At 48.0% G+C, this 19,406-nt stretch overlaps 1 protein-coding gene across 1 annotated transcript in view; it reads right to left on the reverse strand.

The window, feature by feature from the left end:
- The window catches only part of LOC141161436 (transmembrane protease serine 9-like), an 83,337-nt gene that overhangs the window by 8,121 nt on the left and 55,810 nt on the right, over positions 1-19,406 (reverse strand). Inside the window, exons 8-10 of the mRNA XM_073646245.1 lie at positions 12,796-12,997; positions 12,084-12,355; positions 11,680-11,849 (exon numbers count right to left, since the gene is read on the reverse strand). Coding sequence (XP_073502346.1) covers positions 11,680-11,849; positions 12,084-12,355; positions 12,796-12,997 — 644 coding nt within the window. The remainder of the gene's footprint in view (positions 1-11,679; positions 11,850-12,083; positions 12,356-12,795; positions 12,998-19,406) is intronic.

Consider the following 19,406-nt stretch of genomic DNA (forward strand, 5'->3'; position numbering starts at 1 on the left):
TCATGACAGCACAGTGCGACCACTTAGAAGGATAGGTCCACACAGAACCTAAAGGACCAGCAAGAGACCAAGATCAAAGGTGGCATCCTATTAAATATGAAATTAGAAGTGTCACTAACTAACTGTTCCTCCACCCACACCCACTAACTGGTTCCTACCACTTTATGTTCCCCAGTCTCCCTGTAACCAGGGGAGCAGCACCTAGTGCATACTAGCTCCCTCTGGTGGAAATGTGGTGTTGGATGCAAAAGGCTGGAACACTACCATCACACCGGCCTTACCTCAGAGGAGGAACACCACACTCCATTAAAGAAGTGCAGCATTCCTGTGGCGGTCGAACCCTCAGGGGCGCCACAGATGAATAGAATTATGATCCCCTTCTGTTGTACGTGGTTGGCGGGAGGGGACGGAGGAAATAAGCATCAGCGTTATGCGGCCACCAACACTCCATGGGCTTGGAACTCCTGCAAGACCCCAATATAGGAGTGCCTTCTTGCTGCACTATCTGCAACATAATCCCCGTATAGTTAGGATTCAAAATAGTGCTGACTACTGGGTTGCCACTCTTAGATCCATGTTATAAGAGTAAATTTTGCCAGATGCTTCCTGCCCTGGAAAGGGACAGTACGGTAATTCCTGGGACTGGTCGGGTACTACAGGAGGTTCATAAAGGACTATACCAAAAAGGTAGCACCTCTACAAGATCTCCTGGTAGGACAGTCCAAAAGAGGAAAAAGTCCCCCATTCCAGTGCGGCAAAAAGCAGACTGAGTCCTTTGCATCAATGAAGGAAGTCCTAACTGGTGAAGAAATCCTGGCTTACCCCGACTACAGCCAATCTTTCCTGTTATACACAGACGCCAGCAATGAGGGACTGGGAGCTGTGTTGTCCCAGTAGCAAAATGGCAGAGAAAAGGTAATTGCGTATGCCAGTAGGAAGCTTCGTCCTACTGAGAGGAACCCGGAGAATTACAGTTCCTTCAAGCTGGAGTTCCTGGCCTTGGTCTGGGCTATCACTGAAAGATTCAAGCATTACCTAGCCTCAACCAAATTCACAGCCTTTACCGACAATAATCCCTTGACACACCTGGAGACAGCCAGGTTGGGAGCCATGGAACAGCGTTGGGTGGCCAGACAGTCGAATTATCAGTTCACAATCAAGTACCGGGCAGGTCACAAGAATATCATTGCTGATGCCTTGTCAAGGATGCCCCACCAGTCAGACACCGAGGATGAAGTGGATGATCTTGAAGAAACTGAACTAACTGCCACAGAAATGGAATGGTCCACGAGCAGCGCGCCTCCAGAAGATGTCATGGTAGGAAGCCAAACCCTCTACCTCATCACAGCTGGAAGGAGACCCAGGACAGTGACCCAGTTGTCAGCCTCATCAAAAGACTGATAACCCAAGAAGGTTCTCACCTGGAGAAGGATGCTCCCCCACAAGCCAAGCACCTGTGGAATGAAAGAAGCCGGCTGTTCATCTACAGAGAGAAGCTGTGCAGAAGGTATGTCAACCCCAAGACCCATGGAATGGTTTGGCAGATTGTTGTACCTAGGACAGATATCCAGATGGTGTTGGAGGCCTACCACGACCAGGCAGGTCACTTTGGCTGGAAGAAGCTGGAAACCCTGCTGAAGGACCGGTTCTATTGGGTTGGAATGCGGAGCTCCATAGAAAGGTGGTGCCAGAATTGTGGGCCCTGTAGCCTCAGAAGAAAAGACTACGGCAGCCAGAGAGCGCCCTTGCAGTCCATCAAAACAACCCAACCCCTGGAGATTGTCGCTCTGGATCACGTCAAACAGTCACCCAGCAGATCAGGCTACTCCTATGCCCTGACCATGGTGGATCACTATTCCCAGTTCCTGGTGGTAGCCCCTGTCAAGGACCTGACAGCAGAAACTGCAGCAAGAACGTTCCAAGCCTACTTCTGCAGACCCCATGGATATCCGGAAAAGGTGCTCACAGATCAAGGCCCTGCTTTCGAAGCTGAGCTATTCAAGGAATTCTGCCACCTGTATGGATGCAAGAAGATCCGGACTACGCCATATCATCCGCAAACCAACGGTATGTGCGAGAAAATGAACAACATCGTCATTGACCTGTTGAAAACCCTACCTTTGGAAGAAAGGAACCAGTGGCCAGAAAAGCTACCTGACCTAGTGGACCTGTATAACCACATACCCGTGAGTTCTACTAATTGTACCCCAGCGTACCTTATGAGAGGAAGACCTGGAAGATTGCCCATGGGCCTGGAGCTCGGAGTGGTAGAACCTGCTGCAGATACGTCCACTGAAGACTGGGACACAAGTCGGCAAGAGCAGTACAGGAAGGTACAGGCCTGTGTCGAAGACAGTCTAAACAATGTGAGGGAAAGACAGGAAGAGCAGTACAATAAACATGCACCAGCAGAACCCTTGGCACCTGGAGAGATAGTGCTGACGCGGAAAAGAAGAGGTCACAAGCTCGATGACCAGTGGGAAAGAGAGCCCTACACTGTGTTAAACTCCAGATTTGACAACAGTAAAACCTGCCTGATTAGTAAGGATGGAGGTAAGACAACCGCAACAGTCTCAAGACACCACTTGAAATTGTGCCCAGGTCTACTGAAGACAACGGAGGAAGAAGTACCTCCTATAGCACCGGAAGAACCCAAGGAAGATGTGCTTCACACAGTTCTAGGAGATTTCCCTGCAGACTGGCCTCAACTTGATGGAGCAGTTATTATACCAGTAATACACTTCTATCAACCACAAGAAGAACCTGTGAGTGCCCTAGAGGAACCTGCTCAGGAACAGGAAGAGTCCCCAGTCAGAGGAGGATCACTCGTTGAGGCAGAGCCTGAAGGCCCAGTAATCAGTGCACTTGCCAGTCCCATAGAGAGATTGAGGCAGTTTTATAATCTACCAGCACGTACACCTGATAGGTTAGCAGAGAGTGCATGCACAGACACCAGTACCACCCCAGTGCTACGAAGGTCCACACGCAGCACACAAGGACAAATCCCAGCCAGGTTTAGGGAATAAGCACAAAGTGCCTACATTATAAATAGTTACCCATTGGGGTATTGTCTATTGTTTATTGTGTAAACTGAAAATAATGTGTGCATTTAGTTACCCGTCAGGGTACAGAGACTTGTAGGCTGACGACTGTGAGCAGCGAAAAACTGTCCTTGTAAATAGTTGCACTCATCAAAAGTGCCCCCTTATTTGACCACTGAACAAAAACCCGTTTGGCGTGGCCGAAGACGTGGTCCAACACCTGGATCACCTATGCCCTGTAGCCACGCGCCCAGGTCCTATGTTGAGGGTTTTCAGGCGGGTCCCTCATGTTACTCATTTTGCACTTTCATCGGTGAAATGGACACCGGGTTACGGGACTTACTGTAACTTTATTATTGGTATTGTTATTATTATTATTGTTACTGTTGTAACCTGTTACAAAATGCTTCAGTCCAGGAGTACTGAATTGTACTAGGGGGGAATGTGGCACCCTGCTGTTCACAGGTACCACAGGACCCCAAAAGGGTGCATGGATGGACTTCTCCACAAGAGGCCCTCGTTACAAACAAACACCTCCACCCTTCCACCTCATACCACCATAGGGATCCCTGATAGGTGTTATGTTCTGCTACCAGAGCTAAGGAAAGAGAGGAGATCTGTCCCTACGATAGAACTCAGCTGAATCCCTACGATGTAACAGGGAACCTGATCCTGCGATCAGACCTGCTAAAGTCCTAAGCTAGTCTGTACGAAGACCTATAGATGTGGGGGAGGAATCCCTACAAGTACTAAGGACTGGGAGGAATATGGGACACCTCCTAACTGAAATAGTAGCAGACAGACGAACAAACAAAATATAAAGAACATAGAGGTCAGTAAACCAAGCAAACTAACAGAGCAAGACACAGAGCACAGGCTAGCTAGAAAGTAGAAATACAATGAAGTCCAGCAAAGCCAGAAGGGCGGAGCAGGATAAATAGGCCAACAAGGTCATGTGACCAGCAAAGGAAAAAAAACCTAACAGCAAGGTTCTAACAGTACCCCCCCTTCTAAGAGGATCCTCCGGATCCCCTAGGACCAGGCTTATCAGGAAATCTCCTGTGAAACGCTCTGATAAGTCTGGACGCGGAAACATCATCAGACCTCACCCAAGAGTTATCCTCGGGTCCGAAACCTTTCCAGGCCACAAGATACTGCAAACTACCTCTATACCGTCTAGAGTCAAGGATGCGAGAAATTTCATATTCCCCGTCCTCCACCACCGGAGGAAAAGAGGCAGAGGCGTCACCATCCGACACAACAGCTTTTTTTAACAGAGAGACATGAAAGACCGGATTAATTCTCCAGGAGGTAGGAACCTCCAACCTAACAGCAGATTGGTTGACAACCTGAAGCACCTTAAAGGGCCCTACAAACTTGGGACCCAATTTCTTAGAAGGAATCCTCAACCGCAGATTCCTAGAGGACAACCAAACCATGTCACCAACAGCGAACAAAACCTCCTGTCGTTTCCTATCAAAGTAGTCTTTAGATTTTCTGTTGGCCTCCTGAAGATTACCACGCACATCCGTCCAAACTCTTTCCAAATCACCGGAAAAATTCTCCTCCTCAGGCACGGCAGATCCCAACTTGGAGAACGACCCAAACGACGGATGTCTCCCAGAACAACAAAAAAAAGGCGAACAACCAGCAGAAGAAGATGTATGATTGTTCAGAGCAAATTCGGCAAGTGGCAGAAACTCAGACCACCCCTCTTGATTGTCTGCCACAAAACAACGCAAGAACTGCTCAACATCCTGGTTTTTCCTTTCTGTCTGGCCATTAGATTCAGGATGATATCCGGACGAAAACGACAAATGAATTCCCAACCTGTCACAAAAGGCACGCCAAAAACGAGCCACGAACTGAGGACCCCTATCAGAAACAATGTCAGTAGGAACGCCATGAAGTCTGACAATTTCCTTGACAAAGGCCTTAGCGAGAGTTTTAGCGCAGGGCAGTTTGATGAAGGGAACCAAGTGACACATCTTACTAAAACGGTCCACGACCACCCAGATGACAGTAAAACCCTCAGAGGGGGGAAGGTCAGTTATAAAGTCCATAGCCAAATGTGTCCAAGGAGCACTGGGGACCTCCAAAGGACAAAGCAACCCCGCAGCAGGAGTATGTGAGGACTTAGATCTAGCACATACAGTACATTGGCGTACCCACTTAATGACTTCCTTCTGCCATCCAGGCCACCAAAAACTGCGACCCACCAGTCTCTTGGTCTCAGAGATTCCGGGATGACCTGCCAACCGAGATTCGTGACACTCAACAAACAAATCTCTCCTAAAGGTCCCAGGCACAAACAACCTCCCATGAGGAGTGTTAGATGGGGCATTCTCCTGAGCTTTAAGAATCTCATCTTCCAAAACGGAGTCTAAAGCAGCTATCACAACACCTTCTTGTAAAATGATTTCCTCTTTCTCAGCACCGACTATGGGAGAAAAACTGCGAGACAAGGCATCCGCCTTAACATTCTTAGTACCAGGGATGTAAGTAACGGAGAAATTAAACCGCGAGAAAAACAGTGCCCACCTAGCCTGACGGGCATTCAGGCGCTTGGCAGCGTCAAGATATATCAGATTTTTATGATCCGTAAGAACCTGAACGGGAAATTCCGCACCTTCCAAGAAGTGGCGCCAGTGTTCAAATGCGAGTTTAATAGCCAATAATTCCCGATTACCAATATCGTAATTCAATTCAGTCTCCGAAAATTTTTTTGAAAAAAAGGCACAGGGATGTAATCCATCCCCGTTATCCTGAGACAATACTGCGCCAACCCCCACAGAGGAAGCATCAACCTCAACCAAAAACGGCCTAGTAACATCAGGCTGCATAAGGATGGGAGCAGAGGTGAACCTCTCCTTGAGATACACAAAAGCTTCAATGGCCTCAGAAGACCACTGAACCGCATCAGCACCTTTCCTGGTGAGATCAGTCAGAGGTTTGACAATACTAGAAAAATTTTTTATGAATTTTCTATAGTAATTGGCGAAACCCAAAAACCTCTGTATCGATTTCAAACCAATAGGCCTAGGCCATTCCTGCACAGCCTGAACCTTAACCGGATCCATCTCAAAACCTTTGCTGGAGATAATGTAGCCCAAAAAACTAATTCTCTGTACAGCGAACTCACATTTCTCCAGCTTAGCAAAAAGCGAATTGTCCATTAATAACTGTAATACCTCACGCACGCTCCGCCAATGAGACTCCAGATCTGGCGAATAAATCAAAATGTCATCCAAATACACAACCACATTTTTACCGATCAAAGGTCTAAGGATGTCATTAATCAGATTCTGAAAAAATGCAGGAGCATTAGTAAGACCAAAAGGCATAACCAGATTCTCAAAATGACCCACAGGAGTGTTAAAAGCAGTCTTCCATTCATCACCCTCCTTCATGCGCAACAGATTGTATGCCCCCTTAAGGTCAATTTTAGAGAACCACTTGGCCCCCAATAACTGGTTAAACAGATCAGGAATCAATGGCAGTGGGTAAGGATTGCGTACCGTAATTTTGTTAATCTCACGAAAATCCAGACAAGGACGTAAACCGCCATCCTTTTTTTTTACAAAAAAAAATCCAACCGCCACAGGAGACTTAGAGGGCCTAATGTGACCGGCGGCCAAACTTGTCTGTATGTATTCCTCCAAAGCCTTCCTCTCAGGAATAGTAAGGTTAAATAAACGACTTTTAGGAAGAGTCGCTCCAGGGACAAATTCAATAGAACAATCATAGTCTCTATGGGGAGGCAAAACCTGCGATTCCTTCTCAGAAAAAACTCTCCAAAAATCCTGAATAGGAACAGGCAATTCTCCCCTATCCAAAGCTGCAATACGCCCGTTACAACACTTGTCATAACATTTATGGCTCCAGGATTTAATTTCACTGGTAGACCAATCCAGTACAGGATTGTGACATTTTAACCAAGGCAATCCCAATATTACTGGAGAAGGCAAGTTATTCAACACTACCAAATCCAATTTCTCATGGTGAACACCATTAATAGTGAGAGGAAATTCACAGACCTTGAGAGTAATATTCTTCAAAGGGGAGCCATCCACAGAAACCACAGCAATGGGGGATGATAAAGGTTCAGGTTTTAAATTGAGTTTTTCCACGAATCCCCCATCAATTACATTCAGTGTAGACCCGCAATCAACAAACACCCGAAATTCCATTAATTTTTCCTGAGCAATCGTGGAAGCAGCTAAAAATATACCCTTGGAATTTAAACAGGCAATACGGGCATGACTGACCATTTTTTTTTCTTTCTTCATACGAAGCTCACAGCCTTTAATCAAATGACCAGATTTTCCGCAATAGAAGCACAAGCCTTTCGAAAAACGACGGTCTTTTTCTTGAGAGCGAGGTGCCACCGATCCAATCTCCATCGGTTCACCACTGTTAGTACACACATTCTCATAACCAGAAACTGACATAGCAGAGGATTTGCTCTCATTAACCCTAGCACGCAGTCTTCTATCCACCCGTATAGCTAATTGCATAGCCTGTTGCAAATCCTCAGGTGTAGGATAAGCAATTAGCAGGTCTTTAACCCTTTCACTGAGCCCAGCAAGAAATAGACTTTTCAGAGCAGAATCGTTCCACCCTGTCTGAGTGGACCAACGACGAAAATGTGTACAATATTTTTCGACATTACCTGATCCTTGTTTTAAACGTCTCAACTCAGTCTCAGCTGATGCGACACGGTCAGGATCATCATATAATAGTCCTAAAGCAGAAAAAAAACTATCCACTGATCTGAAGCATGTATCACTAGGTTGCAAAGAAAAGGCCCACTCCTGAGGCTCTTTGCGCAAAAGTGACATTATAAACCCTACGCGCTGGGATTCATCCCCAGAGGACTTGGGTCTCAAACGAAAATACAATAAGCAAGCATTTTTAAATGAAAAAAATTCTCGATGTTCACCAAAAAATAAATCCGGCAAACATACCTTAGGCTCCAAGAAATGTGCTCCAGAACAGTTACTCACGTGCTGACGGAGCTCGGTCACTTCCAGAGAGAGTCCCTGCAGGCGATGAGCCAAATCCTGAACCGACACCATGATGGAACAGAAAAATCTTTCCTTAGAGAATTTGCTGGCTGGACTTACTGTTATGTTCTGCTACCAGAGCTAAGGAAAGAGAGGAGATCTGTCCCTACGATAGAACTCAGCTGAATCCCTACGATGTAACAGGGAACCTGATCCTGCGATCAGACCTGCTAAAGTCCTAAGCTAGTCTGTACGAAGACCTATAGATGTGGGGGAGGAATCCCTACAAGTACTAAGGACTGGGAGGAATATGGGACACCTCCTAACTGAAATAGTAGCAGACAGACGAACAAACAAAATATAAAGAACATAGAGGTCAGTAAACCAAGCAAACTAACAGAGCAAGACACAGAGCACAGGCTAGCTAGAAAGTAGAAATACAATGAAGTCCAGCAAAGCCAGAAGGGCGGAGCAGGATAAATAGGCCAACAAGGTCATGTGACCAGCAAAGGAAAAAAAACCTAACAGCAAGGTTCTAACAATAGGGATGTATATATGGAGGGTGGAGAAAGGCAGTTCAGTTGTTGTTTAGTCAGAGAGTGTGCTGACACTGAGAGCAGTGAAGACGCAGCACGTCTGCTGCTGTATTGAGGGCCCCGAGTGTGGCCGGAGGCAAGGAGGAGAGGAGAGAGGAGTTGAGGGAGAAGAGGAGCATCATAGGCTCACCCCAAGATACGAACCGGACACCGGGTCCGCGCCTACAGGGTCCTTTATACCCAGAAGGGATCACCGGCATACCAGGAGGACTACAAGTCCCTGGTCGACCTGAAGCTAAACCATTGACAGGACTAGGAACCACGAAGGCCCCAGCATCCAGGGATAGTGGTTGCCGGAAAAAGGTCCTACTACCAAGCGACAGGTGAAGGAACAGCACGACACAGAAGCTAGGCCCAGTTGCAGGCTGGCCAGGAGCTTAGAGAGAGGGCGACACGGACCGGGAGGCCTTATACCCACTCACTGGGGAGAAGTCCTGAAGTGCACCCTTCCTACCGAGTACCCTGGACCATACCTGACATCCGCACCAGTAAAGGTACTGAACTGAATCTCCTGTCTCTGTCAGTTACTTCTGCTGCTCCATCTCTCAAGCACTGCAAGCCCCAGCATCACCACCATTTGCACGTACACTGCCCCGGGGGCCCGCTCCACCTGTGGGGAGCAGAAACATCCCAGCTGCCATCCCATCACCCTCGGAGGTCTGCAGCAGCACCGGTAACCATTACCGGAAACCACGGGTGGCGTCACGAGACAAATTGTATACTAAAACCCCTTTTTAAAGAGAGACCCAGAGTACGGGCCCGGGAGCCGACTGCCGTGACATCCTAAACAAGGTAAAAGGCCCGGGTACCGAGTCCCCTATATTCCCCCATGGGTGACACATTTGTTTGTAACGAGGGCCTCTTGTGGAGAAGTCCATCCATGCACCCATTTGGGTCCTGTGGTACCTGTGAACAGCAGGGTGCCACAGATACATGAAGAGATAGAGGTAAGAGGAAGCAGATACATGAAGAGACAGAGGTAAGTGGAGCAGATACATGAAGAGACAGAGGTAAGAGGAGCAGATACATGAAGAGACAAAGGTAAGTGGAGCAGATACATGAGGAGACAGAGGTAAGAGGAGCAGATACAAGAGGAGACAGAGGTAAGAGGGAGCAGATACATGAGGAGACAGAGGTAAGAGGAGCAGATACATGAGGAGACAGAGGTAAGAGGGAGCAGATACATGAGGAGACAGAGGTAAGAGGAGCAGATACATGAGGAGACAGAGGTTAGAGGAGCAGATACATGAGGAGACAGGGGTAAGAGGAGCAGATACATGAGGAGACAGAGGTAAGAGGAGCAGATACAAGAGGAGACAGAGGTAAGAGGAGCAGATACATGAGGAGACAGAGGTAAGTGCAGCAGATACATGAGGAGACAGAGGTAAGTGGGAGCAGATCTATGAGGAGACAAAGGTAAGAAGAGCAGATACATGAGGAGACAGAGGTAAGAGGAGCAGATACAAGAGAAGACAGAGGTAAGTGGAGCAGATACAAGAGGAGACAGAGGTAAGAGGAGCAGATACATGAGGAGACAGAGGTAAGAGGGAGCAGATACATGAGGAGACAGAGGTAAGTGGAGCAGATACAAGAGAAGACAGAGGTAAGAGGAGCAGATACATGAGGAGACAGAGGTAAGTGGAGCAGATACAAGAGGAGACAGAGGTAAGTGGAGCAGATGCAAGAGGAGACAGAGGTAAGAGGGAGCAGATACATGAGGAGACAGAGGTAAGTGGAGCAGATAGATGAGGAGACAGAGGTAAGTGGAGCAGATACAAGAGGAGACAGAGGTAAGTGGAGCAGATACAAGAGGAGACAGAGGTAAGTGGAGCAGATACAAGAGGAGACAGAGGTAAGTGGAGCAGATACAAGAGGAGACAGAGGTAAGAGGGAGCAGATACATGAGGAGACAGAGGTAAGTGGAGCAGATACAAGAGGAGACAGAGGTAAGAGGGAGCAGATACATGAGGAGACAGAGGTAAGTGCAGCAGATACATGAGGAGACAGAGGTAAGTGCAGCAGATACATGAGGAGACAGAGGTAAGTGGAGCAGATACAAGAGGAGACAGAGGTAAGAGGGAGCAGATACATGAGGAGACAGAGGTAAGTGGAGCAGATACAAGAGGAGACAGAGGTAAGAAGAGCAGATACATGAGGAGACAGAGGTAAGTGGAGCAGATACAAGAGGAGACAGAGGTAAGAGGGAGCAGATACAAGAGGAGACAGAGGTAAGTGGAGCAGATACAAGAGGAGACAGAGGTAAGAGGGAGCAGATACATGAGAAGACAGAGGTAAGAGGGAGCAGATACAAGAGGAGACAGAGGTAAGTGGAGCAGATACAAGAGGAGACAGAGGTAAGAGGGAGCAGATACATGAGGAAGCAGAGGTAAGTGGAGCAGATACAAGAGGAGACAGAGGTAAGAGGGAGCAGATACATGAGGAGACAGAGGTAAGTGGAGCAGATACAAGAGGAGACAGAGGTAAGAGGGAGCAGATACTTGAGGAAGCAGAGGTAAGTGGAGCAGATACAAGAGAAGACAGAGGTAAGTGGAGCAGATACAAGAGAAGACAGAGGTAAGAGGGAGCAGATACAAGAGGAGACAGAGGTAAGAGGGAGCAGATACTTGAGGAGACAGAGGTAAGTGGAGCAGATACATGAAATGATATAGGTAAGTGGGTGCATTCTGTACAACGTCTTTCTGTCCTTTCTTAGCTACCCCTTTCTCCTGAACATTTCTGCTCCATCATTTGATGGGCCTTGTGGACCTCCTATTGATGAAAATCTCAAAAGTTTTTTGAAAGTACAGTCTAATCTATACAACAATATACAAAAGCTCTATGTCCCACCACCTAAAGTCACGTCCCCCTTTTGCTTATTGCTCTGGGGGTCTATATTGCACTTTATCAATTGCTGGAAATGGAAAATAAGGTTTTTAAAAATAAAAATACTTTTAATGGTTTGTTCCCACCACGGATGTGCCTATTATTAAAGTCTGAGATCCGAATACCCCTTTATTTGGAGGATACGTCACTCACCTGGCAGGAATCTTTCTGTCCGGCCTCAAATCCTGCACAGATTTGGTCACTTGGCACAATCTGGTGGTTGGCACTAATACCGGAGTTGATGTGGTACATGGCATCACAGGCACTGTTATTGATCAGAGGCACCATGACCTGCTGGAGAGTCTTGGGAGAAGGAAGAGACACTGCAAGAAAAAGAGAAATGGTCCAGGTCATGTAGTGTAAAATACAGAAACACAAAGACCTGAAATGGTGAGAACTCTTCCTTGTTGTCCCTAAAATTGACAATTTTAACCCGTATCTGCTAAAGTCACAGAAAACAGAGATAAAACAGAGGCGTCCGGGGATGTAGAGTGGTACTCATGGTCAGCATCATACATGATTAGCTTATAGTCCCATGAATCTCATGAGCTTCTTACCATTACTTCCCGTTCTGCCCCATCCTGTCACCCAGCAGTTGGTGCCATCGGAAAAGTTCATGGACGCTGGTGGGACACACACCGGCAGGATGTAGTCAGTATAAGTAACGGGACTGGAGAGTTTGATCAGGGCGATGTCCCCTGGGGTGGCAACTCCACTGAAAAGGGGGTTCACGATGATACTTTCTACACTGGACACAATCCTGTGAGCACTGGGGTTCAGCAGCTGGTACTCGCCAAGACCGACTTTGAAATAAGAGGCATTCTTAGACCTATGGGGTGAAACCAAACACAACAGTGAGTAGGAACATCTCCACCCTCCATAATTTTATTCTTGTGGGGTCAACACATCTGCCTCGTGTTATCACAAAAGAGAATACATTACGGCAATGGATTGGCAGTGATGTCTTCCACTAGAATCATCCCTGCTTCAGACATAAGTCCACAGCTGGGACCCTCCGCCTGGTGCCACCAAGGACTGTTAGTACCTCTACACTTCTTCTCCCAGGTTGTAAGAAGACAAGGTGGTCATCTTATCTGCCTTCCTTCCCCTTCAACCCAATAGCCATGTTTTAATCTTCTTCATGTCCAGCTGAAATACTAAAATAAATGCAGTACCCTTTTTCCCCGTTTCCACTTGGTGGACCATACTGACCACTACAGGTTAAGGACCACGTTTAGATCAAGCATTCTGTCTGCAGCAGCAACTTACAATTTAAAACAATGTGCGGCGCAGAGCACCCACTGGTTGGAGATCAGGGACCCTCCGCAGATGTGGTAACCATTGTACCGCAGGCTGATCTGCCACGGCCATGCTCCTTCAGTTGCAGCTGTGCCACCAAGAATCCGATTGTTGATCACTGGATTTCCGCACACTGGTTGGGCGGTGGTGGCGGTGGAGGTGGTGGTGGTGGCGGTGGTGGCGGTGGAGGTGGTGGTGGTGGCGGTGGTGGCAGTGGTGGTGGTGGTGGTGGAGGAGTTGGAAATCACAGGGGAGGTGCAGACTGGAAAACAGAAAAGAAAACAGTATATCAATCTGGGGCAAAAGGGGCATTATTATTAAATGTTCACACACAGGGGCATTATTAATATACAGAGGTACAGAGAGGGCAATTATTACTATGTGCAGGCACAATGGGAGCATTATTACTATGTTGAAGAACGAGGGGGTACTATTACTATGTGAAAGCACAATGGGTGGACCACTACAATATGGAGGCACAGAGGGAGCACTATTGATATATAAAGGCACAGAGGAGGCATTCATACTATATGGGGTCAAAATTGTTAGGTTGGGTTACACAGAGAGGCAATATTTGTTGAGTCAAAAAGGAGGCATTATTACTATATAGAAGCACAGATGGGGCACTATTACTGTGTAGAAACATAAAAGGGAGCATTATTACTATATAGGAGCAGAGGGGGCACTATTACTGTGTGGAAACACAAAGGGGGCATTATTACTATACAGAAGCACAGAGGGGGCACTATAACTGTGTGGAAACACAAAGGGGGCATTATTACTATACAGAAGCACAGAGGGGGCACTATAACTGTGTGGAAACACAAAGGGGGCATTATTACTATACAGAAGCACAGAGGGGGCACTATAACTGTGTGGAAACACAAAAGGGGCATTATTACTATACAGAAGCACAGAGGGGGCACTATAACTGTGTGGAAACACAAAGGGGGACATTATTACTATATAGAAGCACAGAGGGGGCACTATAACTGTGTGGAAACACAAAGGGGGCATTATTACTATACAGAAGCACAGAGGGGGCACTATTACTGTATGTAAACACAAAGGGGGCATTATTACTATATAGAAGCACAGAGGGGGCACTATAACTGTGTGGAAACACAAAGGGGGCATTATTACTATATAGAAGCACATAGGGGGCACTATTACTGTGTGGACACACAAAGGGGGCATTATTACTATACAAAAGCACAGAGGGGGCACTATTACTGTATGTAAACACAAAGGGGGCATTATTAATATATAGAAGCACAGAGGGGGCACTATAACTGTGTGGAAACACAAAGGGAGCATTATGACTATATAGGAGCAGAGAGGGGGCACTATTACTGTGTGGAAACACAAAGGGGGTATTATTACTAGTGATGAGCCAGCGCTAAAATGCTCGGGTACTCGTTGTTTGGGTTGAGCACATTGGAATACTCGGGTGCTCGAGTATTTTTCAGGCGGCTCCCCCCGGCGGTCTGCAGAGGGCCTAAAGATTGCCCAAATCTATGGGAACAGTGCCCAAATGGCAGGGGAACAGCATGGGGAAGACCCCTGGAAGCATTTCTGACTCCCAGGTCACTTCTGTCAACAACGTGGTCAGAGTATTACACCACTTTTACAGACTCACAACAAAACATACAAAAACTAAACCAAAATGTATTTTCCTTTGAAATATGTTAAGGAACATACTTTTCAGGGTAATGACTTGTATATAAGGCAAAATAAATAACCAAAAACAAAAATACTCCTCCACACTTTGGGCTATGTTCACACGTTGCGTTTTTGATGCGTTTTTGCAATTTTGCATTGCTTTTAACCGTGACAAATGCTTTCACTGGGAAATGTCATTTTAACATTTTACAACCTTATCTGGCCATGGGGTGTGTGAGATATCATCAGACACATCGTGCTTAATTTATGATGGAGGGACTCTGAAAGTGACAAAGCCTATTTTTATAAGGCCATCAGGTGGCCTTTACTATTCTTAAAGGGCCAGCAGTCGCCCCTCACTATTCTTAGAGAGCCATCAGCCAGCTAGGCTTTGTTGTTCTATTACTAAAGAATGGGTCTCCTATATTGTAATTGCATATGCAGTGAGTGGCAGGGCTGCCCAAAATTTGGACGCACCCCAATACCACTTTGAAAATTGGGATGCACCACAATACCCCTTTGAAGAGATTTAGAGGAGGGCCTCCTGAAAACAATGTTCCCCCTTATTAGAAAGTGGGTCTCCCATAGTGTTGGCCTATGCAGTGAATGCAAGGGTTGCCAAAAATTGTGAGGTACTCCAATGCCCCTTGGAAGAGACGTAGAGGGCCTCATGAAAAAATATTCCCATTATTAGGAAATGGGTCTCCCATAGTGTTGGCCTATGCAGTGAATCCAAGGAATGGCAAAAATTGGGAAGCACTCCAATGCCCCTTGGAAGAGATGTAGAGGGCCTCATGAAAAAATGTTCCCATTATTAGGAAGTGGGTCTCCCATAGTGTTGGCCTTTGCAGTGAATACAAGGGTTGCCAAAAATTTGTAGGCACCCCAATGCCCTTGGAAGAGACGTGGAGGTCAGAGGGCCTCCTGAAAACAATGTTTCCATTATTAGGAAGTGGGTTTCTCATTGTGTTAGCCTACACAGTGAATCCAAGGGTTGACAAAAACTGGGAGGCACTCCAATGCCCCTTGGAAGAGACATGGAGGTCAGAGGGCCTCATGAAAAAATGTTCCCATTATTAGAAAGTGGGTCTCCCATAGTGTTGGCCTATGAGGTGTATGCAAGGGCTGCCAAAAATTGGGAGGCTCTCCAATGCCCCTTGAAAGAGACGTGGTGGAGGGCCTCATAAAAAAATGTTCCCATTAGAAGGAAGCAGGTTTCCTATACTTGAAATGCCCATGCACTAAGTGTATGGGCTGACAAACATTTACCCCTGGGGGGTATACATGAACATACTGTATAATTTTTTTTTTTCTTACGGGCATCATAAACACCCTTTAAAAAAATTATGTGGCTGTTGCATCACAGACCACGGTTACCCTGGTGATATGGTGGTGGAGGATGAGGATGAGGAGATGGAGGAGGACAAGAGCAAATAGCCAAAATCAGGAAGCGTATACCAATGTGTGGGTGTGAAAAGGTGCATGGGAATACACCTCCCAAAAAAAGACACTGCATTTGAGTTTATGTTACGCTGCTATCATTCGGTGGTGTTGAGAAGTCTGGCCCAATCCAGCCCTTGTTCATTTTTATAAGAGTCAGCCTGTCATCATTTTCAGTTGACAGGCCGATGCACTCATCAGTTATAATTCCACCAGCGGCATTAAAAACCCGCTCTGATAAAATGCTAGCGGCAGGGCAGGCCAGGATCTCCAAGGTATAGAGAGCCAGTTCATTCCACGTATCCAGCTTGGATACCCAATAATTATAAGGCACAGAGGAATCACGGAGGACGTTGGTACGGTCAGCAAGGTACTTCTTCAGCATCTTCCTAACTTTGCACTCCTTGTGAGAGTACCCCGTGCCTCAGGGCCTGTGCGATGGAAGGGGCTGAGAAAATTCTCCCAGAACTTTGACAGTGTTCCCCTGCCTCTGCTGGATTGAAGTTGTGTCTCTCTCGCCTGTAGTCCTTGGTTATCCAACGAACTGTGACCCCTGCCACCAGCGTTTTCAGATGGGAATCTTTTTAGTAATTCTGCAACAAGGGCCTTCTGGTACAGCCCCATTTTTGTAGACCTGTCCGCCTCAGGAATAAGAGATAGAAAGTTCTCCTTGTAGTGTGGGTCACCAACCAGTAATGACTGTCACCCAAAATTTTGAGAACGCGAAGGTCATGGGAAAGGCAGCATAACATAAACTCAGCCATGCGTGCCAGACTGCTAAAAGGCAAGACTTCCATGTCCTCACCAAGAGGACAACTGACCATGCTCTCCTCCTCCTCCCTGTCCTCAGGCCATACATGCTGAACAGACAGTATGAGAGTTGTGCAGGTAGTACCGTCTATAGCGCATGAAATTAGCTCCTGTTCTTCCTCCTCCTCCTCTTCCTCATTGTAACCCAATCCACATTGGGATGAGATGAGGCTGGGCTGTGTGTAATCACCCTGTATGGTTCCTTGCTCAATCTCATCGTACTCCACCTGCAATGCATCCTCTTTGATTGTGAGCAGAGAGCATTTCAGAAGACAGAGAAGTGGGATGGTGAGACACTAATTATGGCGTCATCGCCACTCACTATCTTAGTGGAGTCCTCAAAGTTTTGGAGGATGGTACATATGTCTGACATCCATGTCCACTCCTGAGGTCTTATGTGTGGAGTCTGAACTGAATACTGGCGACCTTGTTGATGCTGATACTCAACAACTGCCCTCTTCTGCTCACAAATCCTTCCGAATATCTGCAGTGTAGAGTTCCAGTGCCTGGGGACATCACACACCAGTCTGTGAGCCGGAAGCTGCAAACGCTGCTGAAACACGGCAAGGGCGGCGGAAGCTGTAGCTGACTTTCTAAAATGGGCACACAGGCGGTGTACTTTAACAAGCAGATCCGGCAGCTCTGGGTAGGATTTGAGAAACTGCTGAACCACGAGGTTAAGCACATGGGCCAGGCATGGTACGTGTGTGAGCTTGCCTCGCCTCAGAGCTGCCACCAGGTTCCGGCGATTGTCACACACGACCATGCCTGGCTGGAGGTTCAGCGGTGTGAGAGACAGATCTGCCTGCTCTTTCAGAGCTGTCCACAACTCTTCAGCATTGTTCGGTTTGTCACCTAAGCATATTAGCTTCAGCACAGCCTGTTGCCGCTTGGCCGAGGCAGTGCTGCAGTGCTTCCAGCTTGTGACTAAAATGGTCATTTCGGAGATGGAGGCTGAAGAGGAGGAGGAGGCTGAGGAGGAGGAGGCTGAGGAGGATGAGGCTGAGGAGGATGAGGTGCAGGAGCTGTACTGTGGGGGCAACCCTGATTGACCTAGGGCCCCCAATCCTTGGCGTCGGGAGGACGTTTTCCGTCCCAAGGTCCGACTGGGTCCCGGCTTCCACTATGTTAACCCAGTGTGCCATCAGCGAGATGTACCATCCCAGCCCACAAGCTGTCCATGGTCCGTGTCCGTGGTTAGGTGGACTTTCCCGGTAACTGCGTTGTTGAGGGCATGGCTAATGTTTTGGGACACGTGCTTGTGTAATGCAGAGACGGCACACCAGGAGAAATAGTGGCGGCTGGGGACCGAGTACCGAGGGACGGCCACCGTGATCAGGTTGCAGAATACTTCTGTCTCTGCAAGCCTAAAAGGCAACATTTCAAGAGCAAGCAGTCGCGAAATGTGGGAATTTAGTAGTGTGGCCTGTGGGGCGTTGGCTGCGTATTTGCGCTTGCGTTCCATTGACTGGGGTATGGACAACTGAATGTGACGCACCCCTGGGCCTTCGTCGCGCGGCATCGCGCGCACGGGAGCTTACCCGGAGCCGGATCTGCTGAGCGTTGTAGTCTTGTGGCGGTGACCCGGTCCGTGCCCAGGGAGTCAAACTGAGCGACGAGTCTATTAGCAGTAGATGTTGGATGACTACGCCACCCGTTGAATGCAGCTTTGAAGCTGCCGCTGCAGGGCAGACCGCTGAGGCCGGTGGAAGGATGGTGCAGCGGGGATGGTATAACCCCCAACGGGAGGGGTATGGCCTCAGGGCAGCCGACGTGGATGATGGGGGTAGCAGGAACCACTCAGAGACGATGCGTGTAGTTCAGGGTCTTTACTGGTGATAAAGATAGACCCTCCCGGAGTACTGGCTAGCGACCGGGGCCTGGTCAGTCCTTGAGCAGATGGGATCTCCCCTGGCCAGGCGGAGTTGTAGGCCTCCCAAACTGACTGTACTCTTCTGGCTACCTTGCTAGAGGCGGGTATAAGTAGCCCACGTCCCTGAGTGTATCGTGTGGTGCTCACCCGTATGGCCGGTGACTCGGGGCCTTCTAGTGGCGTCCGCTCCACGACGGCGGTGCTGGTCCCACGCGTGTGACCGTGCCTTCGGGTTTCTTGGCCAGAGGACCTGAAATCCCCTGCCGGGCGGTTTCTGCTGCTGGGTAAAGATTAGTCCCCACAGCCTCGGACTCCGGGTCCGGTGATAGCTTCTCAGTCAGGGCGAGCTCTGCAGCTGCCAGCCCCTGACTCTTTGTATTACTGCTCCCACAGAGCTCCTGTTGTTTCTTCCTATGCTGCTTCTCTGTCTCTACTTCTTCTCTACTCACTAACCCTGCCTCAGCCCTAGGTTTATATAGGGGAAGTTCTTCCCCTCCCAGGACTGGGCAGGAGGTGTGGCATGCACAGGATCCCTGACCAAGAGACCTCCCACCTGCTCTCAGACATAACATTGCCGTTACTGTGGAAACCAGACCCCTGGGGTGCCACAAATGCTGTGCTGGGACAAGGACACGGACGTGCTTCCTGATGCTGCTACTTGAGAGTGTGCAACGACAGGTGCAGGGCAGGAGGCATCTTTGCCTGCACCACGGACAGGAGATAGGCTTGCATGTACAACAGCAGAAGAAGCAGTGGTGCCACCCGCAGTCAGTGTTCCTGGACCCTTGGGTTCGGC

This window comes from Phyllobates terribilis, unplaced genomic scaffold (assembly GCF_046119375.1).
Source record: "Phyllobates terribilis strain yellow unplaced genomic scaffold, ASM4611937v1 Scaffold_9__5_contigs__length_417890890, whole genome shotgun sequence".
Classification (NCBI taxonomy): domain Eukaryota; kingdom Metazoa; phylum Chordata; class Amphibia; order Anura; family Dendrobatidae; genus Phyllobates; species Phyllobates terribilis.